This window comes from Acanthisitta chloris, unplaced genomic scaffold (assembly GCF_000695815.1).
Source record: "Acanthisitta chloris isolate BGI_N310 unplaced genomic scaffold, ASM69581v1 scaffold23040, whole genome shotgun sequence".
In the NCBI taxonomy this organism is placed as follows: Eukaryota; Metazoa; Chordata; class Aves; order Passeriformes; family Acanthisittidae; genus Acanthisitta; species Acanthisitta chloris.
Window position 1 is genome coordinate 1 of NW_008650263.1, and position 27001 is coordinate 27001.

At 38.8% G+C, this 27001-nt stretch overlaps 1 protein-coding gene across 1 annotated transcript in view; it reads left to right on the forward strand.

Moving 5' to 3' along the window:
* Positions 1–1785: 1785 nt before the first annotated feature.
* The window catches only part of WDR11 (WD repeat domain 11), a 36150-nt gene continuing 10934 nt past the window's right edge, over positions 1786–27001 (forward strand). Inside the window, exons 1-17 of the mRNA XM_009084325.1 lie at positions 1786–1914; positions 6552–6705; positions 8492–8665; positions 9701–9887; positions 12084–12249; positions 12591–12705; positions 13919–14114; positions 15439–15542; positions 16649–16825; positions 18646–18730; positions 21669–21775; positions 22434–22509; positions 23954–24062; positions 24398–24522; positions 24934–25081; positions 25591–25697; positions 26159–26273. Coding sequence (XP_009082573.1) covers positions 1786–1914; positions 6552–6705; positions 8492–8665; positions 9701–9887; positions 12084–12249; positions 12591–12705; positions 13919–14114; positions 15439–15542; positions 16649–16825; positions 18646–18730; positions 21669–21775; positions 22434–22509; positions 23954–24062; positions 24398–24522; positions 24934–25081; positions 25591–25697; positions 26159–26273 — 2274 coding nt within the window. The remainder of the gene's footprint in view (positions 1915–6551; positions 6706–8491; positions 8666–9700; positions 9888–12083; positions 12250–12590; positions 12706–13918; positions 14115–15438; positions 15543–16648; positions 16826–18645; positions 18731–21668; positions 21776–22433; positions 22510–23953; positions 24063–24397; positions 24523–24933; positions 25082–25590; positions 25698–26158; positions 26274–27001) is intronic.

Sequence of the window (27001 nt, forward strand, 5' to 3'; positions counted from 1 at the left end):
CCTGCTCTGTGCTGGTGCAGCCTCACCGCGAGTGTTGTGTACAGTTTTGGGGCACCACAGTGCAAAAAGGTAGTAATGTATTAAAGAGTGTCCAAAGGAGGTGGTGAAGGGCCTGGAGGGGAAGCCATACAAGAAGTGGCTCAGGTCACTTGTTCAGCCTGGAGAAGGGGAGACGGAGAAGAAATCTCATTGCTATATCAACTTCCTCACGAGGGGAAGTGGAGGAGCAGCACTGACCTGTTCTGTCTGGGAACCAGTGACAGGACCCAGGGGAATGGCCTGAAGTTGTATTAGGGAAGGTTTAGGTTAGTAGAAAAAAAAAAGTTACTCAGAGGGTGTTTGGGCACTGAACAGCTCCCCAGGGCAGTGGTCACAGCCCCAAGCCTGGCAGAGCTCAAGGCGTGTTTGTTTGGCCAGTGCTCTCAGGCACAGGGTGGGATTGTTGGGGTGTCCTATGCAGGGTCAGGAGTTTTGCTTGATGGTCCTTGTGGGTCCATTCCAGCTCTGAATATGCTGTGATTCTCTTCCATGTATCCGGGCACTGGGAATCAGCAGCACCAGGGACTGCCAGGCATGCAGGAGAGTGATGATAGTGATGAATCCCCTGGAGGGCCCCCAGGGAGCTGCTGCTGTCCAGCTGTGTGCAAGACAAAGCCATGGATGAGCATGGCCCAGTCCCTCCCAGCAGTGACATCTCCTTCTCTGGCTGGGGGTTTCCTTGGTGCAGTGAACTGTAGAGATCAGGGCAGCTGCTGATTTCTCTTTCTGTTGTCTTTGAGACTTGATGTACAAAGCTAGTACATACATTTTGGTATTCGTTGCTCTGAGCAAGGAGCTGTGCTGTAAACCATTACCCTAATACTGCTGATTGTTAGGCAGAGGAAATGAATGAGCTAGGCCAAGTCAGTTTTAAAAAGTGTGGCCTTTAGGTTTGTCAGCTCACAAAGCTGTGAACATCAAAGTAACTTAGAAGTTCTTTGTTTGAAACTTTTTTGCCTTTGGCTGTTCCCACTTGCTTGGTTGCCTCCAAAGCTTGTAAGTGTCATCAGTTACTTGAAGGGAGCCTGCAGAAAAGATCAAGAGGGACTTTTCACAAGAACCTGGAGTGACAGGACAAGGGGGAATGGCTTCATGCTGACAGAGTAGATACTAGGAAGGAATTCTTCCCTGTGAGGTGCTGATGCACTGGCACAGGTTGCCCGGAGAAGCTGTGGCTGCTCCATCCCTGGCAGTGTTCCAGGCCAGGTTGGATGGGGCTTGGAGCAGCCTGGTCTGGTGGAAGGTGTCCCTGCCCATGGGAGGGGGTTGGAACAAGATGGTCTTTAAGATGCTTTGCACACAAACCAGTCTATGATTCTATGATTGACTTCTCCTGAAGTCAGACAGGCCTCAGCAGATTGTCACTTTTGCTGTAGTCATTGTTCGCATGCTCCTTTTTTGTCTCAAATCGATAATAAAAAGAGCTGCAGGTAATTATATAATTTGAAATATATTTCTTCCCTGCATTCTTATGTATAAAATTTGGGAATGCTCTTCATGAATTCCTATGTGGTGTCTTCAGTTTACAGCAGAGGATTTTTACGGATAGACACAGAGGTGCTTTTGGTGGCTTAGGCTTCTATCAGCAAATGGCTCAGCAGACAGTGCAGTGGCATTTTATAGTGCTTTTATGTCATTAAGTAATATTTACCATTTGATAACCAGCAAATGTTGTGTCTAGTAGCCTGCATTCAACTTACCTCCTTCCTGATGTGAAGTGCTTTTGTTCATATTTGTGTGTTGATGATGACGTGTTTTTCCAGGGGCTGGCAAGGATTGATTGCATATGGATGTCGTTCCCTTGTGCTGGTAGTGGATGCCAACACTGTTCAGACTTTACAGGTTTTGGAAAGACACAAAGCTAGTGTTGTCAAGGTGAGATGTACATGCCTTAGGTTATATTGCTTCATTCTGGTCTATATGTTATTTTTCCAAATTGCTGTAAATACTTGATATTGTGAATGCTTGGTATTACATTTGATTTTCACATAAAACCTGCCGTAAAATGCCCCTATTTTACATGAGCTCTTTAACACCTAAGTCAAACAATACATGCTGAGGTTGATGGTGTATCTTTATAGACAGTATTATTCTCATCTGATAAGACATGGGAGGGTTTGATCTATGCTCCAGTGTGAAGTAAGACACACATGAGGGTAAATACTGTCAGTGAGTGAGATTTTATTGTTGGCCATAAAAAAGGGGGGCAGAGGGGGAAGGGCAATAGGAGAGCCAGAAACAGGAAAGGGGGAAGTAAGCAAGAGTTGCAGAAGCAGAGATAGTCGCCATCAGTGGAGTTCTGATGATCCATAGTCATCTTTCCGTTGATGGTAAGTGCATGCACACACACACACAGACACACAGACACAAACTTTACTTGAAGGTGTCTTTCAAGTATATACTATAGAAAGGTTATAGAATATCTGGAAATACTTGTTAGTGTCAAAGAACACAGAAATGTTTTAGGAAAGCTCAATGTGCCAGAATTTCAAATGAACATTACAAACTATCAAATGAAGCTCTCTGTTGATGACCTTTCTGATCTTGCCTGTTGTGGGAAGTGCACCATCCCTTTAGAAAGTTACTTGTAAGCTTTTTCTTCTGTTTCTGCCTATAGAAAAGGAACAATAGCAGACAAAGCTGAACATTTATTTTAGTGATATAAAGTGGCTAAAATTTAAGCTTAAGTGTAGGGCACCTGTACTTTCCTTTGAAGGTCTTTGACTTGAAATTGCAGAGTTTGACTTTGGGTCAAGTGTGGAACAGGATGTATTCCTTTGAACCATCATGTCTTTGATTGTGGACAATGACAGATTCAGTTAAGGTTTAGGAGAAGTGTTTGGCTGGCAGATAGAATGTTTGATAGTCCTTGGCACAAATGCTGTATTAGAAAGCAGTCAGTAATTTATGAGGAATAATAGATACTTAGGGGGAGTTTGGTGGGATTCTTTTGTAGTAAAAGAAAAAGGTTGAATGTGTCTTCTGGAATTCACACATTTTATTTTTCCCACATGTAATAAACCACCTTCGTATATACACTAATTCTGCACCAGATGTGGCCTCTGTGGTATTTTAAAATTAGACACAATTATTTTGTCTGTGAATTTGATAAGTTACTGACTTCTGAGCCATAACATTATGATGATTTCTTTCTGCACACTAATGAACTTCAGTTTTTTTGGTGAATGGTTTTGAAACTTCAGGAGATTCAGTAGTTATGTAGGTGGTATTGTTTATATGGTATAATGTGTATTTTTGCGCTGCAGATTCCAGTTAAGTGTGCTTTTGAATAATAATTAATGAACTGCTCAAATCCTGAGTGAAAGTATTGGATAGGGCAGAACTAATACAGAGTCATACAGATAATGACATTACAGCTGTTGCAAATGGTTGTAAAGTTCAGGAATTAATTTTGCTTGATCAGGGAAAATTCTCAAACTAAATAACAAAAATGATATAGGAAAGGGTTAGGTTTCAAAATAGATACTGTGTCATTTTGTGAGACTTGTGTATTCTGACATGTTTAAAAACAATGTCACAAAGGATGGAAAACTCATTTCTTCCAGCATGTTTGTATACATGCCCAAGTCTTCCAGTGGAGTTTGAGTGTTCTCAGAGCACTGCTTTTGACTGAGAGCTCATGCTGCTGCTATCAGTAGCCTCTCTGGTGAGAACTGTTGGGCAACGTGTCTGACTCTCAGTAAGGAGAGGTTACTTCTGAGTTATCTCAGAGCAAAGGTGTGTACACGACAGCAGCCACAGAGTCAGCAGCTCTCTGAAGCAATACCTGTGCTTGCTTTGTGGCAGTTTGTTTGAGAACTGCACCTTTAGCTGTCCTCCAGCTGCTCCTTGTGGTGAATAAATCAATTCCAAGGTCTATAATTGTGTCAAAAGTAGAAAACTTAAGTGGTATGGAGGCATCAGCAGTAATGATGACTCTGCTTTAAAATTTTCACTTAGCTTAGGTAATTAGTTGTAGCAAAATTAGGTTTTGATCCATGCAGTGATAACATCTTAGTATGTTTCAGTTGCATTCACTAGCTTTGGGAAGTAATATTTCAATAGAAAAGGCAAATACTGAAGTCCAAATAGTTTTTGTAAAATTTATAACTTTTCAAAGTCACTATCTGAAGCTTTCTGAACAGAAATAGACTGTAAGAAAATGACTAATTTATGAGGTGAAAGAATGAAAAGAAATTCTCTTCTGCCTTAAGAAATAGACATTATCTAAGAAATTATTATGAGGCCATGATCATTGCAGATGTCTTTACAGTTCTTAGAAATTTTCCTCAATTCCTAAAATTGTTGGGTTTTTTTAATAGTTTGTAAATGCTAAGATTATAAATATGCTGGAGGGGATCTGTAAGAAGTTTGCTCTGTGTGTCTGACTTTAACTCTTTGTAGTGGAGGCTCACACCAGCAAACTCAGTCTACTGGGAATCTTCTCCCCAAACCCTGTGCTTCAGTTCTGAAGAATTTCAAAACATACCACATCTGTAATAAAACAGCAAAGAAAAAAACAGTTGTCTCTTAATCCTTCTGCAGTCCATTAAACTATTCTTTAAATACTTCCTGGCCTTTGGCTGTCTTAACTGTGTCTGGAATAGGTACTGGTTGCACTGAAAATTGATCCATGTTAATTGTCCACCTGTCCAAAAGATGTTTGTGGGATACTGATACCTTGGTATGGAGTGGAATATACTTGGGGTTTTTTGTTCCTTTGCAAAGAGTATTTGAAAACCTGCTTTTACAGAGGAAAATCTAATTACAAGAGAAATTGATCTATCAAAGAATGAGAGAATTGAAAATGCATTGATATCCTTTTTGATGTATTAATAAAACAGAGATGATGAGGCTTTATAAATGAGGTGAGATAGATTGTGAAAATTATAAAGAAGTCAACTCAGGTTCTTGTTTCTGGCTGATGCTGCTGTATTTGAAGTCAGGGTAGACATACAGTGACCAGTGCTGTAAGGAAATAATTTGTTTTAGCAGAGGGTCAGGTACTGTGTGGGACCTTGTTGGAGCAGTGTGACTGCAGAGAACAGAGGCTTGTGGTGAGAGAGCACCACTTGGGTCTGGTTAGGACTGATCACGTAAACATCTCCTTTTTGCTGTTCTTAACTTGGTGACAGCTCCTTCCTTGAGAAATTATGTTCTCCAGACATGGAAGTAATATGTATTTATCTGAGGAATGAATAGCTTTGTAGGTTTTTACAATTGCAGTTGTATAGCCGCCTGCAGATACCCTCATGGGTAATTGATTTTTGAACAGCAGGGAAGCAAGAATTGCAAAAAGGAAATTTGTAGGTAGAGGAGAGTCTCTCAGGAGTTCCTTGTGATCGTGGTAGAAACATGATTTGAGTTTATAGGTAGAGCCCTTTGAAGATCATTGCTGTGCATATGTCGTGTTTGTTTAATTTATTCAGCCTGGTTGTGAGATACATCCTGGTCACACCTCTGAGAGAGGCAGCACAGAGGTGTCTGTAGGGCTCTGAGTGCTGCTGTAAATCTAATTTGTGCTGCAGAGTTAGTGGTGCATAATGGTAGTTCTGTTTCAGGTTTTTTAAATGTCATGTTTTCAATATCTGCACAAGATCTTGTGTTTGGCCTTACCCTTTCTCAGTCAGGTGACAGCACACAGCTGACTAGCTCTAGTGTATTTTTTGTGGTAGGTAAATTCCCATTAGTCTAGCATTAGGGTTTCTTTATTCTGTTAGTGTCTTCAGTCTCTGCTAAGGGGCAGAAGTTCACTTTTAAAGCAGATAGTGAAGCAACTCCATATTGAATAGATAAGGAGGAAGTCAGTGTTATCTATCCCCTTATGATCTGGAAAGACTTCTAGACAGAACGTTTCAGATTTTTAAAGACAGAGTTTTCAGAGCTATTGCCAACTTGCAAGCCCATGTAGCTTGAAATCCCAAACTGGAAAGTGTGTGGAAATCAGTGGTGGCAACATGCTGAAAAGGACCAAAAAGTTAGCAAATGTCAGCAACAGCTTATTTATATTTTTATTTTGATATGAGATAAAGCAGAGATGAAAGACTAACTTTCCTTCCTCCCCAGTACCATATGTGTCAGACTAGAGAAATGGCATCTGTTAGGATGTATATGAAAATTGGATGATAATTTTTCAGCTTTCGTTTGGGAATCAGTGGGGAGAGGTGTGTGGATGCCCACAAAACCTTAAACATTGCCATTGAGCTTCCTCTGAAGATTTGAGTAAACTCTTGATATACATAGCATATATTTTTGGATGGTTGTGGTTGCCTTCAGGATCAAGGATTGTTCCTGTAGGATTTATGTAACTTGAGAATATCAGCTATGCAGTCATGCAGCTCATCTGCACGAGTGATGGTAGCTTAAAGGTGTGTCACACTGGTGCTATTGACTTTAGCTATTGCTGTGCCATTTTGTCGAGTTAATTATTATTTGTTCATCCATCTGAAAAATATGAAGTGTGATGTCTTACATGTTTGTCTCCTTTGACCAATTTCCATCTGTGTCTCCAGGTTAAATGGGCTAAAGAAAATTACCATCACAATATTGGCTCTCCATATTCTTTACGTTTAGCGTCTGCTGATGCCACAGGAAAAATCATTGTGTGGGATGTGGCGACAGGAACAGCTCGGTGTGAAATACAGGAGCATTCCAAACCAATTCAAGGTAATGACAGTGCATGAGCTTTGCATGGAAGTTCTTCTGTGGAGCATTGTGTACAAAACCAGCGCTTAGGTTTGGTGAACTATGCTCAGTCCTGCCTGTGAATTTTATTGTTGGGATTAGCAGCCTTCTCTCTTTGCTCATTTTGTGTGTGTAAATATAAGAGTCACTGTCTCCCAGAGGAATGCTGTGAGATTTCATTCATTAAGGGAATATTTTCCAAGGTCTTGGACAAAAGGTTCCTGTTTTTGCAAATGTTATTGATTGAAATGATAATATTTACAGTGTCAAGTACATCTTCCTGCTTTACGCTTGGGGTTGCAGTGCAGTTTGCATTGCACCTTATTTGTGTGTGCATTGTAAGTTAGGCTTTGTTTACTCCTGACACCAATTCTCTGACTGTTTGGTGGAGTTTTGACCATGCCATTTGAGGATTTCTTTGCTTTTCAGACATGGTGAAGGCTTTCCAAGCTTCTGGGTGAGAAAAAAAGATTAATGAGCAACACAATTAAAATTCTGGTTTGCCCTCAGTCCCTGATTTGGTTCAGCAATAACCTCTCACAAAAGCAGCATCTTTTCCTTTCCATCTGTTTATAAGGCCTCTGGCTTTTTATGAGCCTTTAGAAAATGGTGCAAATTCAGAGACTGAGCACCAGAGTGATCTGCTGGTTCTCTGTGTTACCTGCAAGAGCTGGAGCCTCACTGTTTCAATGAGGAGAAAAGTGGTGCATCAGAGTAAGGCACTCATCTTTTATTTGCTCCAAGCTTTGCATTCAGCTGGGAAGGAGTTAAGCCCTTTGTGAATTTACAGTGCAATGGATTTGGACAAATGGGGCTGGATTGTTTTTCCCTTTTCTGTGAAACTCAGGGAAAAGCACCTACCAGCTCTGAAAGGGGTGAATTGATAAAACAGAAGAAAGAGTTTGTTTTACATCTTAATAAATATGAGCTATATATAACATACATATTCTCTCTGTCTCTCTGTGTACATGTATAGATGGATATACAGAGAAGCTGTGACTTGGTGAGGTGTTTTGAGTGGTAGGAGCTGCATTGTGGTGCCTTCATCTACCGCCTGACTGACATTTTTGGTCTGTAGTCTAAAACACTGCCCTATGGAGCATGTAATACAGCTCCTTTCAAGTAACTGGTGTGCCCTTCTGTTCTTATGACAGAAAAGAATCTTCTATGTCCATTTATCTTGGATATTTAAGCAATTCCCAGCTGTGATGATTGGCCATCATACCCCTTCAGACTGACCCTGGCATTTAAGCACTGTACATGAGCTCTTGACTGAGTGTTACAGTCAGTTTCATTTTACTCTTGAACTTAAGACTCTCTGATTCAAAAGTGTTTGAAATGGAGAAGACATTTGTTTGCAGGTCCAATACTGATCCCATCTCAAATATTACTTTTGGATGGTGTTACAGCTCGTGTCATCCCAAATTTTAACTGGGATGGTGTGTGGTTCTTTTCAGTTTGACTCTCCAGTGGTTCTGTGCAGTACTATATGTTGTTTTAGATAGAAATTCAGGGGCTGAAAAGATGTGATTTCTTCAGGTAGGATGTGAATTTTGTGCATGTCTGTAGACATGTGTAACCCAGTTTATTGCTGATTGTTAAAATCAGGCCTTAGTAAAAGTTATTTTCTAGAATTGTGAAATAGAAGCATCTTGTTGCTACCAAGTCACTATTAATTTCTTTGAAGATGAGATATAGAAAAAGAATTGTTTTAAAATAGAACATTTTTCTGAAAATTAATTTCCCTGTTCCTTCTTTCTTTTGCCAGACATGCAGTGGTTGTGGAATCAAGATGCTTCTAGGGACTTACTGCTTGCAGTTCATCCACCTAATTATATTGTACTGTGGAATGCAGACACAGGCACCAAACTTTGGAAGAAAAGTTATGCTGAAAATATCCTGTCTTTTTCATTTGACCCCTTTGATCCATCACACTTGGCCTGTAAGTATCAAATAATGTGACCAGGAAAAATGTTCAACTAGAATCTTAATATTGAAATTAAAAGTAATGGATTGGAGAGAATAATGTCATAATGCCAAGAAGTCTCAAAGCAAAGACGGGGGAGTCTTTGGCCCATGTGGAATCTTCTGAAACAAGATGCCATTGTGTAAGGGGAGGGAAAAGCAGCCATGAGGGGAGAAGTTAGAGATCTGAAATGAAATGTTTGAGACTTTACAAAAGAAAATGTAAAGCCTGTAGATAGGGAGTGGGAGGAAGGCAAGTATAAAGTTACGAAAGAATGGCTGCTGAGGGAGAATCCAGTGAGACAAGAAGATCAAGAGTAAATGTTTTTTTCAACAGAAAGGATTTTTTTAAAGGAATACAGTGTGAGCATCAGTATCAGAAGCAATTCAGATGTCAAGGGAGATGAAGTGCAGATTTATTCATTTTAGCAGAAAGAAACTGAGAGAAATAATAGTCACTATTTTATTCTTGAATTTATCTCCATCACTCCTGATCTGTAATGAGGCAGTGCAGTTTCCAGGCTTTGTAGTTTTGGGGGTTTTAATCTGCCATACCATTCAGCCTTCTGTAACCATCTTAGTTATACAGCTGAGCCAAATCTTTATGCTGCAACATAAATAATGTGAGTTAATGACTCTTTGAGCCATGCTCTGCAGGAGAGCAAAAAAATGGTGATACAACCAATTGTGGGCAATCCTGTCTTCTATTTGCTTTGTGAAGCTTAAATAAAAACAGTTGATGGAAGAGAATAACTTGAGTTTCTGCCAGTAATACAAATTTGGCAGCATAAACTTTATTTTGAAAAGTTGAGTTTTGTGGTTAGTAATTAATTGTAGTGGACCATCTGCTGCTCTTTCACTGAAAGGTGGTGCTTGTCTAGAACTAGGAGTTTTCTACCTGTATTATTAAAGTTATTAGCATTTCTCCTCATCAAAATGTCATTAAAATGGAACATCACAATCAAACTGCAGATTGAATTTTGCCTTTTTTTTTTTTTCTGTCCTGGTACAGTGCTCACCAGTGAAGGAATAGTCTTCATCTCTGACTTTTCTCCTTCCAAAGCTCCTGCCAGCTCAGGGAAGAAAGTTTACATCTCTAGTCCCCATTCCAGTCCTTCTCACAACAAGCTGGCTGCTGCTACAGGGGCCAAAAAGGCCCTTGATAAAGTAAAAATCTTAATCAGTAATGAAAAACCAAGGTGGGTTGCAAATATTTCTTCTCAGATAATGTTTTATAGATGTAATTAGGGTACAGCCTGTAAGGTAATTAGTTTAAAGAAAGAAAATTAAGTGGGATAAGCAAAAGATAGCCTGTGTGGGGACAGGGTTTAGGATTACAGCACTGACATCCAGTTCAGCTCGTAAAAACAGCCACACCATCCCAGCATGTTTTATGTAAGTCAATGGCAGTTTTCTCCCTTTGCTAACAGATTTTCATGCAGGTGTAAATTCAGAAACATCTCAGAGGTAAAAAGAGATGAAAATGGGTTACCATAATTCACTTTGATTGTGGATTGAGGAGTGATATAGTAAGAGAATAAAATTATGCAAGTATTGATACCTGAGGAAAGTTGTCATTCTGCTGCTGCACATGATGCTGCAGGAGGCATTTTTTAAATTGCTAATGTATAAATAGAATGAGAATTTCTGCACTGCAAACCTGTTTGTGTATTTTCTGCTCTTCTATAACTTAGGTTGTTGCATTTTGAGATTTTTTTTTAATGTTGTTAGAAATTCTCTGGGCCACATTCTTGTGTTGTATAATTATCTTTTTGTCCTTTTGTATTTTCAGCTTGAGTATTTCACAAACCTATAGCAAATCAGACTATGTTATTGGTTTGCAGTTTACACCAGAATTAGAGCAGATATGACATTTATACTCTGATTTAATGGGGTGTTTAAGTTGAAAACTGAGGAGAAGACTTGACACCTCCTGATAATAACTTTAGAAGTTGTGATTTTTATATGAAGTTAATGAGCATGAGCTTGTCATTTTGTGTTCTGTAATGCCAGGTTTATGCTGCATGGGACAGAACACTGATTTGCAAATCCCGGGGCAGGACACATGCTGCTGCAGGCTTGTGTGTGATCTGTATTAACAGCAGGTCAACAAAGAGAACATTTTTATGCTTTTTCTCCTGGTTGCATTCTAATTTATATATAAATATTGCCAAAGGTATGACAGGCTTCTCTTTTCTCATTCCTATTCCATCCAGAATACCTGAACAGATTAGAATGAGTGAAAAAGGAAGAAAAATTGTAGCAGCAATGATTTGTGGAGTTTTATATGAGTTTAGAGGAGCTATGAGGAAAGAGGAGTAGGAGATTGTTAGGCAAGTGATTGCAGACAAAAAGGAAACTCATACTCCTGAAAGCAGGGAATGAGGTACAGGAAACAAGTAAGAGGGGTTTGCTGTGTTGGTAGGATGAGGAGTTTAGAAACAAACACAAACCCTGTGAAGGAATCACACATTAAATGAGTTCAGAAGGTTGGAAAACTGAGCACAGTGTGAGGATCATTTTCTTCAATGTTACCTAAGCACAGCTCATTGGATTCCATGTGCCTTCAACTCCCTGACAGGAGGTTGGAGTCAGGGGGGGGTTGGTCTCTTCTCCCAGGCAACCAGCAGCAGGAAAAGAGGGCTCTGCCAGGGGAGGGTTAGGTTGGGTATTAGGAAGAGATTTTTTACAGAGAGAGTGCTCAGGCATTGGAATGTGCTGCCCAGGGAGGTGGTGGATTCACCATCCCTGGAGGTTTTCAAGCTGAGACTGGATGTGGCACTTGGTGCCATGGTCGAGTGACCACGGTAGGGTTGGACTTGATGGTCTTGGAGGTCTTTTCCAACCCAGCTGATTCTATGATTCTAATGAACCTCTTTACCTTGCAGCCAGTCTTGTTTTCACATTCAACAAATCATGAACTTTCCTGCTCTTTGCTACTTTCTCTGAGTTTTGAAGATTGGTATTCTTGGCAGGCTGGTTCAGTTCATTTCAAAATAGAGCAATATGCATCATAATACAAAGCTTGAAGTAAGCAGTATGTGTGAGGGTAATTTCCCACGGATACCAGGAAATGCCAGGGCAGCTAACACTGTTCCTATGTGAATTGCTTTGTATTTGCGATGTGCAAGAATTACACTTGTTCCATTGGAATGAAATGCTATTTTAAAAATTACTTTATTTAGACAAAAGTCAGCAGAATGTGTTTTTAGAAGTCAGTGATGCTCTGCACTGCTCTAACATTTACATGGAAATCTGCTGTTGCCTCGTGATCAACATAGGGATTACTTGAGGAAAAAATGCAGCTGCAGGAAAATTTATACAGCTAATTTTATTTTTAACTTGAACTGTTTGTTGACACAACTTGAGAGAAGTTTATATCTGACATTTTACAGTGCTGAATCTGTAACACTCAACGACTGTCTTCAGTTGTCATATTTGCCTTCCAAAAGAAACTACATGCTGCTGTTGTATCCCCGAGAAATTCTGATTCTTGACTTGGAAGTGAATCAGACAGTGGGTGTGATTGCAATTGAAAGAACGGGTGTGCCTTTCATACAGGTAATGAAAATTAGATTGCTTTGAATCATTGTGGTAGTTTATGAAGATATGTGACTGGGAGTTGTGTTTTGATTAGTTCTGTCTTTCAGGGGGATTGTCAGGGGGAAGAGTGTCCTCTGAACCAGCAAACAATTCAAACAAAACCTTTCAATTAATTTTTCAGTGTAATTGATTTCCTTAGCCACAAGTCCTGGAGCTAAAGAAACTGATTGCAATATTCCACTGCTAGTAGCATTTTTAATGCCTTGCTTATACATCAGGAATTGTGTGTCCATATGCAAGTGGCCATTGTAATGGATACAACTTTGAATATGCAATAGAACTTGTATCTCTTTCCCGAGGTAATTCCTTGTTTCCAGAGGGATGGGTTATTCTGCCTACATGAAAATGGTTGTATAACTCTGAGAGTTCGCAGGTCTAACTGCAGTGTAACTGGAACTCCAAATGAAGAACCAGGTAAGTTTTGTGTCCAAAACATCCAGAAATGAACTTTGGTAAAATCATAGAAGAGAATCATAGAAGCTTCAAGGTTGGAAGAGACCTCTAAGATCATCAAGTCCAACCATTAACCTGTAACTCTGCTCTAGACCCTAAACCCCAAACCATATCCTCCAGTGTCAGATCCAGATGCCTCTTAAACACCTCCAGAGATGGTGACTCTACCACCTCCCTGGGCAATATCCCAGTGCCTGAACACTCTCACAGGGAAAACATTTCTCCTAACATCTAATCTGACTCTCCCCTGTCTCAGCTTATGACTGTTCCCAGTTAATAGTTTCACACCAGCATAAACCTTCATGCCTTGTACAGAATGGTGAATTACAGCCCTTGTAGTTGTTTTTCTTTCTCTTACACAAAAATTTAAATTTATGCTGCATTTTCCCAAAGTAGCTTTTGGCTTCTGTGATATATGTACAAAATAAATTAGATACATATCCTGAAAAATCCTTTTATCACTAAATAATGCTTTAATTATGAAGTGACGTAACAGTCACACAAGAATGTTTTAGGTAAAAGATGATTAGTGTGTTCTTTTTATCTTTTAGAAACAATATTTTTCAGGCAAGAGCAAGGTTTTGGAAATCATTTGGTCAACTGGAAGAATTGATTCTGGAACTAAGATATGGGCTTAAATTTAGATTAAAATTGAAATTATTAAACTTCTGTTTCTTTTATGAAATATTACTAAGAAGAGCCTTTTAAATATAATGGAGGAGACTGGGAAAAAGGGCAATCATAGTCTGTAAATGTAAAGAAGTGTTGGGGTTTTTGTTAGTTTGGTTGTTTTGGTTTGGGCAGTTTGCTAATTTCTAGTGAGCTGCATTACTGTCTTCCAGGTGTACCAATATACCAGGAGGTTAGGATTGTGGAGAGCAGATGCATTTCCTGCCCAGATATGAAGCAGTTATTGTTTAGGTTTTGCAAAACTGATGTGAAACAAGATATTTTAAAGACAAAATTACATTTTGGAGAACTTTGCAGAGCTGTGTTGTGTACAGCAAAATCAACAGTATATAGTTTTTTGGTTGTTTTTCCTAATTGTTGCACAGGAGACATCTGGATTTCAATCAAAGAGCTCAGTCGTGCTTCAACTTTACCTCTGTTGATTGGTCACATCCTATGTTTTTCACTCTAATTGTTTGTCCTCTGTGGGACATTGATGTTACAGATCCAGACCCAGTTCAGGAGCTGATTTATGATTTAAGAAGTCAATGTGATGCAATCAGGGTAACAAAGACAGTTCGACCCTTCAGTATGGTGTGTTGCCCAGTGAATGAGAATTCTGCTGCTCTCATAGTCAGTGATGGCAGAGTAATGATCTGGGAATTAAAATCCAGTGTTTCCGGCAGAAATCTGCGAAACAGGTAATGAGATTTACTTGTTTTACCAAAGCATTTGTCTGTTACATTGACAAGTGGTGTGTAATATTTAATTAAGTTCTAAAAGCAGCAGTGATGTCCTCCTGTGTCTGGTGGTGTGACACTTGCTGTACGTGTGTGTGGCCGAAAGGAAGAGGAGCAAAATATGTCATCCAAATAGATATGTTCCCTTTCTATAGGGAAGCGGAAGAACTGTATTTACTCTTCTTTCTTTAGAAGATAATTCCATCCTGAGTTGTTGGATTCCAAAAACAAAAGGCAGAATGAATATTCACATTATTTTGGGGGAATGTTTTCCTCTCATTTGGCTTTCTTCAGGCTACATAAATTTCCTTAGGAATGGATCTGTCCATGACATGTAAGGACTTCAAAATGAGTCTGTAAAGAACTACATTTTTAGTAGGGAAAACATTTTCTGCTTGATTTGTGTGAATTTGACACTGAGCAATATGAAGTTGCACAGCAGGTGACTGAAATATGGTGGTATAAACAATGTTTTATATCCAAAGCCTTTAGAGCTTTAGATTTTGAGCAGTCTCTAAAAACACTATGTGCAGTAGTAGAGTTCTTTGAACAGTCAATGTATTAAGGTTGTTCTGATGCAATAACCCTTTAAGGTACTATTGAATCAAATAAATAACTGACTGCTATAAAAGAAATAGAATTCTTAGTGCACTTTTAAATGTCAGGAGAACCAGATTTTCAACACAGACAGTTTGTTACTCATCAGTGATTTAATGTTTTTATTCTTGGCGTTCTCAAAAATACTGTTAGATGGATTCTTTGTGATGCATATCCAAGAGGGCTGTTGAGGATCCATATGTTGTGGGGTTTTACTTCTGGTGTTCTTAGACTCCTTTCTAAAACATTGATCTTTTTCAGGGTTATGTAACCAGGGAAAATGTAATCATAATAAAACAACTACTGAGCCTAGAGGGTTCTGGATATGGTTGGATTGTACTGAAAACTAAAGCCTATTTGAAGCTGGCACAGAGTCTTTAATGCATTTTGAAGGAATATTCCTTCATTAGCTCTTGATCTTGCGGGATTTGATAGTCTTCATTAAAATTTGAACCCTTGAGTATCTTAAAGTGAGGTTTTAAGGCAGAACACTTTGTATTGTACCTGTCTATAACACTTTTACCTTCAGCTAGGTGCAGTGAGCAGTCTTTGGTCTTTGCTTATGACATGGACCTGCACTCAGCCCAGCAAGACATGATTGCCAAGGCTGCAGGGGCTGTTTGGGTCATCAACCTCCAGGAGATGGAGGTTGAGTTTCATTAGAAACTTGTTTTCATTTCTTTTGCAGCAGTTCAAGTGCATCACCTTTGTATTCTCCAGTCTCCTTCTGTGGAATTCCTGTAGGAGCATTCCAAAATAAACTTCCAGACCTCTCATTAGACAACATGATTGGTAAGAATTTCTTCCATTAATATCACTGCTACTAATTTCTTGGGGATTTGAGTCATTGTGCATCTTAGCTTACATTCTATGCAATAGCAGCTCTGAAATACAATTCCTGTTTGCTAAAGAAATTATCAAATGGATCCGCTTGAGAATTTTATGTTGAGGACCAATGTTCCAAGTTCATTTTCTCTGAGGAAAAATAAGTATTTTAAAATCAAATATGGCCATGAAGAAGAATGAAACCAGTTTATCTGGCACATCCCATTTTTGTTAAGTCTAGATAGCAGCCACCTCTTACATTCAGAAATATTCTGTAAAGGTGGTTACCTTTATGTTTTAAAACTAATTTTTATTGGAAAAGCAACTTGTGCTGCTCAGAGATAAAAAAGGTGCAGATTTGGACTTGCTTTTGGTGAAAGTTGTCTGTATTAGCTGGTGTAGGCACCTTATCACTCTGGGAGGTGCTTTTGCACTTTATTTCATGAGTTTAAAGATGCCACTTAGGGCATGAATTTTCAAGGCCAGGTTGGATGGGGCTCTGAGCAATCTGGTCGCGTGGTAGGTGTCCCTGCCCAGGGCAGAGGGTTGGAACTAGATGGTCTTTAAGGTCCCTTCCCATCCAAACCATTCTGTGATTCTATGATTTCAGTCCTATCTGCATTTCCTGTAGTCACTGACATCATAGCTAATGTTGTTTTTGCACCTTACATCATTTGGAGTGGTACAGCTGACCAGAATCTGTAGAGCAGTGGAGTTACATCTTTTTTTGTGCCTGTCTTTATTGTTGTATCTAAACAAATTTGCTGTATTTCTGGAGGCTGCACTCATTTTTGACTGCTTGGAGTTGAATTCTGGAAGAAGACTGAAGTTACTGCACTTGTTTTCTTTTCTTCTTTTTTTTTATCATTCTCAATGTTAAAAAAGAACTTACTACTGGAGAATTAGTGGAAGTGCAGTGTGCCAAAAAGTTTCATCACACAAAGGTCAACAGGAAGGGAAGCGTCTTACGCCTTCTCTGTAGTTTTTTGTTATATAAATTTCTGTGTCTGATAAATTTCCCTAACATTTCTGGTTAAAATTTAATACTAACAAGAGCTTTAATTTTTAAGCAGGCCAAGGTGCAGGTGCTGGAGAAGAGCAGTTAAGGGGTTCTTCTCTGCAAGAAGTGCACCTCAAATTTTTGCTGACTGGACTTCTCTCAGGCCTCCCTTTGCCTCCGTTTACTATTCGCATGTGCCCACCTCTGACCACGAAAAACATTAAGCAGTATGAGCCAATCCTTGCTGTTGGTAAGTGCCTTGAATAGCTTACTCATTGCTCTGAGAAGAATAGATTCTATATTAAATACAAATACAGCTTCTGATAAAAAAACCCATATCCATCATTTGATCCTGTGTAGCTAGTTGCAGACAGTGACCCTTGTTTTAGTTTGCATCTGTGGCGATCCTTGGGTTCTTTTCTCCTGCCTTGAGTTTAAGCAATGCTACCTGTAATAATACAGTATAGTAGGAAGTTTGTATTTATCCTTTCATTTACTGTGGTATTGGTCTGTTGAAACACTCAGTGTTTTACATGCTGCTCTCGCTTCATTCTAAACATCAGTAAGTACATCTGCAGTCCTAGAATAAGTAAATGGACTTAACAGAGACTTTGGTTTTGCTCTCATGTGAATATCTAAAAATACACTTCAAGCATGTTATTGTTCCTGGATGAATCTATTCTGTCTTACTACAAATGTAGTTAAACTCATCAAGATATTAGAGTAGTTGCCAGTGAGCACCTGATCTATTAACTCTGAGTTCTCCCTATTTAAATCTGATTTTTCTGGTGTGCTCTTTCAGACCACATCAGGGATTTCACAGTGCATCCATGCAGGCTGCTCTCTTTCTCTACCTTCAGCAGGCTAGAACAGCAGACACAAAGATGTTGTAATTTAAAGACTGTAGTAGGTTGTAAAATTAGACCTCCAGATTTGGGATGGTCAAAAATGCTCTTGCTATATCTAAATACCAGTTGATGCAAACCTCATGAAGTTCAACAAAATGAAGTGCAAGGTCCTACATCTGAGCTGAGGCAATCCCAGGCACAGCTACAGGTTGGGTGGGGAAGTAATTGAAACCAGCAACGGGGAGAAAGACTTGGGAGTGACAGCGGATGAGAAGCTCAGCATGAGCTGCAGTGTGAGCTCAGCCCAGAAAGCCAATCTTGGGCTTCATCCAAAGGAGTATGGGCAGCAGGGCAAAGAGGTGATTCTTCCCCTCTGCTCTGCTCTCCTGAGACCCACCTGGAATACTGCACACAGTTCTGGTGTCCCCAACGTAGGAAGGACATGGAACTGTTGGAGCAAGTCCAGAGGAGGCCGCGAAGTTGATGAGAGGACTGGAGCCAGTCAAGGCTGTGTCAATGAGCCTTTGGAGGTTCTTAGGATTAGGAAACAAATAGATAGGTATAAAGTGCATTTACAGCAAGGTCTTTCTAGACTTAAGATACCTGAATGGCTCTTTAGGTATTCATTGTTGTCTTTCCTACAGTTGATATGAAATAAAGAGAAAGGAGAATAACTGTTAAGTCTTCCTAGCGTCTAATAAAAACTTGTGGCTTTCAGTGTTTCAGAAGGTTTTAGATGTAATTGAAGCTAATAGCTACTAAGTTTCTGATTTCAGATTTGAAAGAGGTCATTATTTCCGGGATGAGAAAGCAGAATTGCTTTAATGATTCAGTAATGATTCTCCCCTGGCTTTATTGATGGGTAACAGTTATTAAGTTTCCTTGAGGCATTTAGTCATCTTGGGTAATCAAAACAGAACATTTCTTTCTTCTGCAGCTGTGTGGGTATGTTTTGAAAATGCAGGAAGAGTGAACAGATTTTGTACAGGCTCTGCAGACAGGTACAGGAAAATGTCTTGATCCATATGGATATCACTGACTGCAGAGAACTGTGGAGGGCTTAATAGTTGTGCTGGAAGTCAAAACACCTTTCCTAAAATTGTAAAATATAGTAGCTACATGATTAAGAAGAGAGGGAAATAGTTGTAAATCCTGTGTTTTCACTGAAGTGGCAGAGCAGACTAAAATATGTGTCTGTATTTTTTTAAATCAATTTTTATAGGTACAAGTAATGGCTCTGTCCTGGTGTTTCATCTTACGAGTGGACTCTTACACAAAGAGTTAAGCATCCATTCCTGTGAAGTCAAGTAAGATACCAATTTTAATTCCTACCATAATCCTTCTAGGAAACAAATACTTAAACATCTGACTAATATTTTATCAGCAATGTGACTCTTCTGCCTTCAAGATTCATTTTACCCGTGGTTATTGCTTAGCTGTTTCACTATTTGTGTAGAGTTATGCAAGTAAATACTTTTCCTTTGAGTTTAATTTGATTTTTATAAGGGGACTACGGTAAGAAACAGCAGAAATCCTTTAGAGTTCACAGAGGGGAAGTCAATCAGGCTACTCTTAGGAGCATAAGTGAGGGGGAAAGAGCATGTAGGGGACTATAGCATGTGTGCTGGCTGGAGGAGGCTCTGAGCAGGAGGTCAGTCTTTCTTGCTTCAGGATAGAGAGAATTGCAAATAATTCTTACTACTAAGAGGAATTAGAAGAACCATGAAATAACCAAGTCTGATACTTGTGGACCAATCTTTACTATTGTGGCAAGGTAGGAGCTGATAATACATCTTGAATGCAGAGGAGAATATATTTGAGACAGGTAAATAAAAGTGCCTGCAGTGTAACTTCCAGCTCAGTGGCACATTTGCACCTCTCACTGCTGCTTTTGCTTTTTCTGATAGATTGATCACTATGGCTAGAGCTTCTCATTCTTTTTCACTGAAGCTCAGCAAGTTCTAGGCTGCAACAGCTTTTGTGTTTAAAATTAAAATCTCAGTGTCTATAACAAGAATGTCTATGGCCTGCAGGCAAAACTTGAAAATTACTGCACTACATACAAATTTTAGCAGCTGAATTGAAGCTGTTGTGGCATGTGAATTTAAGCTGACTGCCCTTTGGGAAAGGGCTTTGCAAACATTCATCACCTCCTTCAAATAAACTTGAATAGAGAAACGAGGATGAAATCTACTACCACTTTGGTACCATGTATAGTTTTATGTCCAATTTTACCTTTCTGTTATAATTCTTAAATTTAAGTAGCAGCTGCCATGTCATAAAGTCACAACAATCTATTCCCAACTAGAAGAGTAATTTGTGTTTTTATCCACTTCAGTACACTCTGTAAGTTGTTTGTATTGGAAACATGAATCAAAATAACTGAATAACTGAGACAAGCTGAACATATAGAATCCATGAATTTTATATTTTAAAAGAATAAATTCACCCTGCAAAACAGTTTACAGCTGAATATAACCCTTATTTCTGGTAGGCAAAGATGTCTTTTATGAGGGAGTTTTGCAAATGGAGCTGTTTCACCAGGGGAGACATGACTTGTTTCCTTCATTAAGATTTGAACCACTGTCTTCAGATTCTCAGTTAGCTAAGCCAAGTTTTCCTTTTGATTATGAATGTCTTGGGTTTGTGTAGATTTTTATTGGTATTGACAGATGGCCAGGCAGCAACAGAGAAAAAAAATGTTGCCCTATTAAATCTGAGCTGATGAAAGAAGTGTAGAAAATGCTTCAGCTCTTTGAAGGAGAGTGGTGAATAACTACTAGCAATAACAGTGCAGTGCAAGAATCTGGACTTTTTCCAAAAAACAGAGTAATAGATAAAAAATGGAAAGGTGTCAGAATTCACATTTCTTCCATTTCACAAAGCTCCCTGGATTTACAACCCTTTGGAGACTTGCAGTGTCACACATAACTGCAGTTGGAGTTATTATTCAATCATTCCTGTAATGTTTCAATTAATAATTGAATGCTTCTCATTTTGATTGCAGTTATTAGTTGAACTTTCATAGGTCCTGCTGGGAAAAAGACTGGGTCCTAAATATTTAACTTTTCTTGAGGACTTAGGAATAAAGCTTCCCATATTTTTAAAGCTGGAACCAAAATAATAAATATGGATGTAACTTATATGTGCAAAATATTATGGGATGCTTTGTGCTTTCACCCATCTACATTGCATTCAGGAAACTTTTGCTTAATACAGTGTGAGCTGGATTTACTGACAGTAAATCATAAACACTGTTATTTATCTTTCTCATATTTCACATATATTCTTGAGATGATTTAACCATTGATCTAACAGATCAGTTGTCCTGGAAACAGTTCTTAACTCATCTGTGTTTGAAGGAATTGAGGAAAACCTAAATCCTTTTACCCATGTTGAAGTCCAGTTGGGCATTAAGTATTAGGACAGTAAAGGTTTTCTTTTAGATTAGTTACTTGATTTGTTTCACAGGTAATTTTTGCAGGCAGAAAGTGTGTGTGGGCAATGGGGCTGGAAGACTATCTCAGTTTGGAACTGTACCACCTAGTGCCACTTTTCTATGGGTTTTTGCCCTGTGGTATGTTTCAAGAATTTGCAAAGAACCATCTGGGCTGACAATATGTTGTATACTGTGTAACTTCACATCCCTGCAACACTTGGAGGTAATTTGTTTGGAAGCTGCCTTGCCTTCTCTAGAAGAACAAAAAAAAAAATGACTAGGTTTTCAGTTCTGTGATAGCATTTGAAATCTCCTCAGGGCCTCTCTTTTTTGTATCATCTTTATTTCATCTCTCTCTGGGCTGAAAGAATCAAGTCTGCCCACCCTGCTATCCATATGAATATTTTTCTCTTCCTGTGTGCTGGTAAATTTGAGTTGTTTGATAGCAGCCACTGATTTAACCACAGCAACACTTTTAGTCCACTCCAATGCCAAGTATGAGTGAGGGATTCTTGAAAAAATTGACAGTGTTTCTAGCTGAAATTTCTGGTTTATCCCAAAGAATATCTAGTATAGTCTGAAAAGATAACTGCTCTTTAATTTAATTTGATAATTTTATATTTACATTATAGTTGTAAATGTGTAGCTTTTTTTTAAGCTTAAATATGTTTCCATGAAGTGTAGAAAATTACTTCTGCACTGTTGTTTTGAAGGATATGCATGAAAAAAATACTGTACTTCAGGCTGTTTTCTAGCCATTCAAATATTTTGGCTAATATGCTCCATGTACTCCCTTCTGATCACAGGGGAATTGAGTGGATAAGCTTGACTGGATTCATTTCCTTTGCCACATCAACACCTAACAATCTGGGCCTGGTAAGGAATGAGCTGCAGCTGGTGGATCTACCAACAGGTTAGTGTTTCCTAAGAGAAATCTGCTCCGTAAGCTGACAGATTTGTTGGAGAGTGACAGACACAAATCCTTACTATTTATTTGTTTTAATTCCTTCTGTTGTCATGGCAAAATAAAATAATAAATCAGAGTGTTAACTGGTTCTGCTCTTTTGTCCTATTGAAGCCACATAATATGTTTTGTGTGATGCTCTTCAGACAGACCTGAACCAACACATTTGCAAAAATACCTGTGGCTTGGACTTATTAAAGAATGAATAGGTATCAGTAGTAGTGGTGGATTTTGTTCACAAAATTTCCAAGTGTGCTTTTCTGTTTGGGGAGCTGAGAGAATATCTCATTGGTTATGAGTGGAAAATAATAACTCTCTGAACTCTATATTTACGAAATGCTGATGCATCAGTTTTGGTAGTTGTGCTCTGGAAGTGAGTCAGGTATTACATTAGACAGTAGAGTAGAGTTTGCATTATATTTAGTCCTTTGAAATGCAGTAACACTTTGACAAGAGTAATGTAAGAGATGGCAGGTTACTGGGAGATGTTCTGGTTGGGTTTGTAAACCGTTTCTATTTACAAACAGAATAGTTTATAAACTCCTTCTGTATTTATATTTAATTTAGTAACTATTTCTGTTTTCCCTGTGTTGTTCTTGTGTTCCAGGCAGGAGCATTGCCTTCCGTGGGGAGCGAGGCAACGACGAGCCAGCTATTGAGATGATAAAGGTGTCTCATTTGAAGTGAGTAGATCAGCCTGAGGAAGTTTATAAATTATACATTTCTGCATGAATATCTTCATGGCATAATAGAAATTCCAGGAAAAAAAAGCACTTCAGGGTGTCTAGGAAAAGTGTACAACAGCATCAAGAGACAATTACTTCAGAATGTTAATTCCAAGTGCAAAAACTGTGAGTGTTCCTGTGGTTGAATGTCACTTCAGGATCAATCACACTGCAATATCAGTCTTTAATATTTTATTTCTTATAAGAATTGTGTTCCCTGAACAACCATTCTGGTATTACTAGGGAGAATAAAAGTGCTGAGCAATTCTTGTCGACTTTGACTTTGTTATGACTTAATTCTCTTTTCTCTAACTTAAGCCTTACTTAAAACTAGGAAGTTTGGCATTAAAGGTTTTTCACATTTCTTCATTTTTCTGAGTATTTCACACCTTTATAATAATTGTCTACTGGAAAACCAGGTGGGAGATGTCGTTGTTTGAAAAGTCAGCTGATAAATTGTTTGCTTTCAAGTCATTATTTTGAGCTCAGGCCTGTGACAGGAGACTTTGGTCCTCATAGTATGAGAGATAATAATGGTAGTACCCAGGGAGATTCCTTCACTTTTCTGTCTAAATTAAATTAAAGTAGTGTTGAATTTAATAAGACATTGTCTCTATAGCTTGCAGTGGAGGAAAAAAATGTCTGCTAGCTTGCACAGGAGTATTTTCAGAAGTATGTATATGTGTCCGAGAATTTGGAAGAGTTCAACCTTATAATGGTCTTATTAGTATATTAAAAATTGAAAACAGCCATGGACTTAGATGAAGAGACTAGAGAATGCTGAGTGAGAACAAGTTCATTTGAATAGAGGTTGGTGCAGTGACAGAGGGTACACATAGCTGCACAGGCTCTCTATTTTCATGTTAAATGTGGAAAGAGGTAGATTGAAGGTGTTGTACTCATCTAGCTCCACAGATGAGCAGTCTGAAGGCATGACTGACACCTGCTTTAGTGTAAGAGAATTTTATGTTCATTTATTACTGCATTAGGAAGTGACATTCATCTGGAGTAGAGAAAAAAGTCTGTCCAACCTACAGTCTTGGTGTGTCTATCTGATATCTGTGTAGACATCAGCTTGGGCTGAACATGGCTAAATCAGAGGAACTGTTGCTTGCTCTGAGTTACTTCCCTTGTCTCCTTTCCAGTAATTGAGCAGAAGCACCTGGCAGAAATTTATAATTCTGTTAACTTTCAGGAGAACCCGTTTTCAGACATTCCTCTCCTCAGTAACTCAAGGCAATCACAAGCTTGAGAGGGGGATTTGAGCCAAATTAATTTACTCTGCTTGCTCTTAGCTTTTAAGAATTTCTAGAGTGCTGATAGGAACAACACGTGTGAAGTAAAATGCTCAGATTAAAATGGAACAATTGCTTTTGCTGTAGTAAATTCTCATTTGTTTCAGGCAGTATCTAGCTGTGGTATTTAAAGATAAACCCCTGGAGATTTGGGATGTCAGAACATGCACTCTGCTCAGAGAAATGTCGAAAAACTTCCCTACAGCAACCGCTTTGGTAAGGAATAAATTCTGTTACTTACTGTTTGTTAAATGCAATGTGTTGATATAGTACAGAAATCTATGAGCAATTTCACAGCAATATGTTACTGTATCAGTAGCTTATACAGATAAGTGTTGTAACATTTCATCTCTCACTATTTTCATCTGTCATCAAATGGAGGCAAGAAAAAAAGGAGGTACTGGTGGGGAATCTGTCCTTCCCCTTGGGTGATGGAGGGAGGTGTCATAGAGAGCAGTCTTCTTGGAAATCCTAATTAACAGAAAAATCCCCAGTAAATTCAGGGTATAAACATTTGTCTTTTCCATTTTTCCTGGACTATTTTATGACAGGAATGGTCACCTTCTCATAACTTAAAAAGCCTGAGGAAGAAGCAGTTAGCAGCGCGAGAGGCCATGGCCCGACAGACAGTGGCATCAGATACTGAAGTCAGCAGTGTGGAATCCTCTGTGATCAGGTACCTCTCACTCTGATATAATGTTGTGCTACATCAGTTGTTGTTTTTCCACCATGTGCCATTGTTCTGTGGAACAGAACATTTTGGAACTGATTCTTGAGTACACAGCAGGCAAAGCACCTTTATGGGCCTCCCTTTAGTTTTTATATGTGGAACTGTGATGTACTGCTGCAGGAGAGACAGAGTGTACCTGTGTCTCTCTTGTCCATTGGTTACCTGGCTCTTGAAGTGAAACTGTTATTTGCCCCCAGACATTTCCACAAGAAGATAAATGAGTTAATGGTGCTTCTGGATAAATTGTTTTGAAGGATATATACTTTGTTCTTCTGCCTCTGTGCATTAGATGGAATTTGCCTTGCAATTTTAATTTCAAGGAAGAAATAATTGTGTCTCACTGTGTTCTTTTTAAAGCTTGTTACAGGAAGCTGAAAGTAAATCAGAGCTGAGCCAGAACATTTCTGCCAGAGAGCACTTTGTGTTTACAGGTGCTGACGGGCAGGTTTATCACCTCACAGTGGAAGGAAACTCCGTAAAAGACAGTGCAAGAATTCCTCCTGATGTGAGTTCTAATTTTCTATATTTTTGATGCTTTAATTTTTCCTTAGCTATGATTACCAGAAAAAAAAAATCAGGAATATGCTTTATAGCAGCAAGTGGTCACTAATTCAGTAGTTTGAAATCTGACACTTATAACTAAGTATTCTTTTAGTTTTGTTTCCTGCTTTAGTATATGCAAATGTTGTGATTAATGAGGCCTGCCATATTGGGTTTTTTGTGCACCAAGAGGCAGAGAAGTGATTTCCATTGCTGTAAACCCAGAATTTCTTACGAGGAAATGTCTTTTGAAGCAACTGACTTGACTTGATAAATGCTGACTGACTTGATAAACTGACTGACTTGATAAATGCTTACCTTTGGCAGAGTTTTTTCTATTTTAACTGGGTAGAATTTGGTCTGTGGTGCCATACAATTTTATTTTTTTAAATTAAATACCAGTGTTGAAAGGTTTATTCCTATGTTTGGCTCTGTTAATCACAAGATTTTGTTCTGCTTCTTAACTGTTTTCAGGGAAGTATGGGTAGCATTACATGTATTGCCTGGAAAGGAGATATACTGGTTCTCGGAGATGTTGATGGAAACTTAAACTTCTGGGACTTGAAAGCTAGAGTATCCAGGTATGAATGCAAATTAAGTCTGTCAGACAGGAGATAATGTGTGTTAGGATGTGTGGGGTTTTTTTGGTCCTTCCTCATCTGTGTTCTTCACTGTAGGAGGTCACTTGAGCTGCTTGAAGGGGGAAATGCAAGTAGTTTGAAATAAAATTTCACTGTGTTGCAATGCTCTACTTTTGTACTTTCAGAGGAAGTAACATTTAATCCAAGTTTTAAAACCAGACAGGTAGTTTTTCTTACATTAAATCTGCAATGGCTTCTGATAAAAGCATTGTAGCAATTTGTTTCAAGCTTTTAATTGTTTTAGTTTTAATGACCTGGATAGCCATTTGTGTGTGCCTAGATAGATTGTTCTCCTCAATCTGTGCAATGTCAGGATCTGCAGAGTTCATGGGAAAGAATTCATTACCCACAGTGTTAGATATGGAATGATTGATGCTGATGTTGTGCTTTGCGTTGCTCAGGGGGATTCCTACACACCGCAGCTGGGTGAAAAAGATCCGTTTTGCCCCAGGGAAAGGCAATCAAAAACTTCTTGCAATGTACAATGATGGAGCAGAAATCTGGGATTCCAAAGAGGTGAGCATCTGTGGATTTGATATGCACTTGGCAAAGTACACATATTACTTCTCAAAGTCAGGAAGAGTGAGGGGTTAGGGTTTGCTGACAGTTATATGATGAAGTTGTATGGCTTTGCTCAGAGGACTTTTACTTCCTATAAACCATTTTTAAGCTCATCAGTGAGAAGTACCTTTCACTCATAATGCTGACAATGGGTCTGAGATCCTCTTTGTCATTTGCTTGTAATGGTTTTGAGAATAACTTTGAAAATTTAAGGAGGAGTCCACAGACTGAGAATTTAATCTGTGCACAAGAGATTACTTTTACATCAGGTTTCTTAATTTCTGTGTGTAGTCAAGAGTAGATTTAATTTGTTAGGGAATACCAGAAAGCTAGACATTTTGTTAATTAATGTTGTCTAGTTCTCATCTTACTCACGAGTTCTGTAGTTCACAAATCTTTTGGGGTTTGCTTCATAGGTCTTCCAGGGGATTACAGTGCCATGGGGAAGGAAACATAATTGTACTGTTTTGACTTAGCTCCCCAGAATAAGTTCAGGAATTTTAATTTTTTTTTCTGTTCACTTTGTAATGAGCACCAGCTCCAAACTCAGACACTTAATTAGTGCAACATGAAACTCCATTGATGATAAGATTTGAGCAGCAGATACGAACAACAACTGTGGATTATGTAAATAGAGTGGGACATTATCCCATGAGTCTCTCCTTGATGTGCATTTGAAGAGT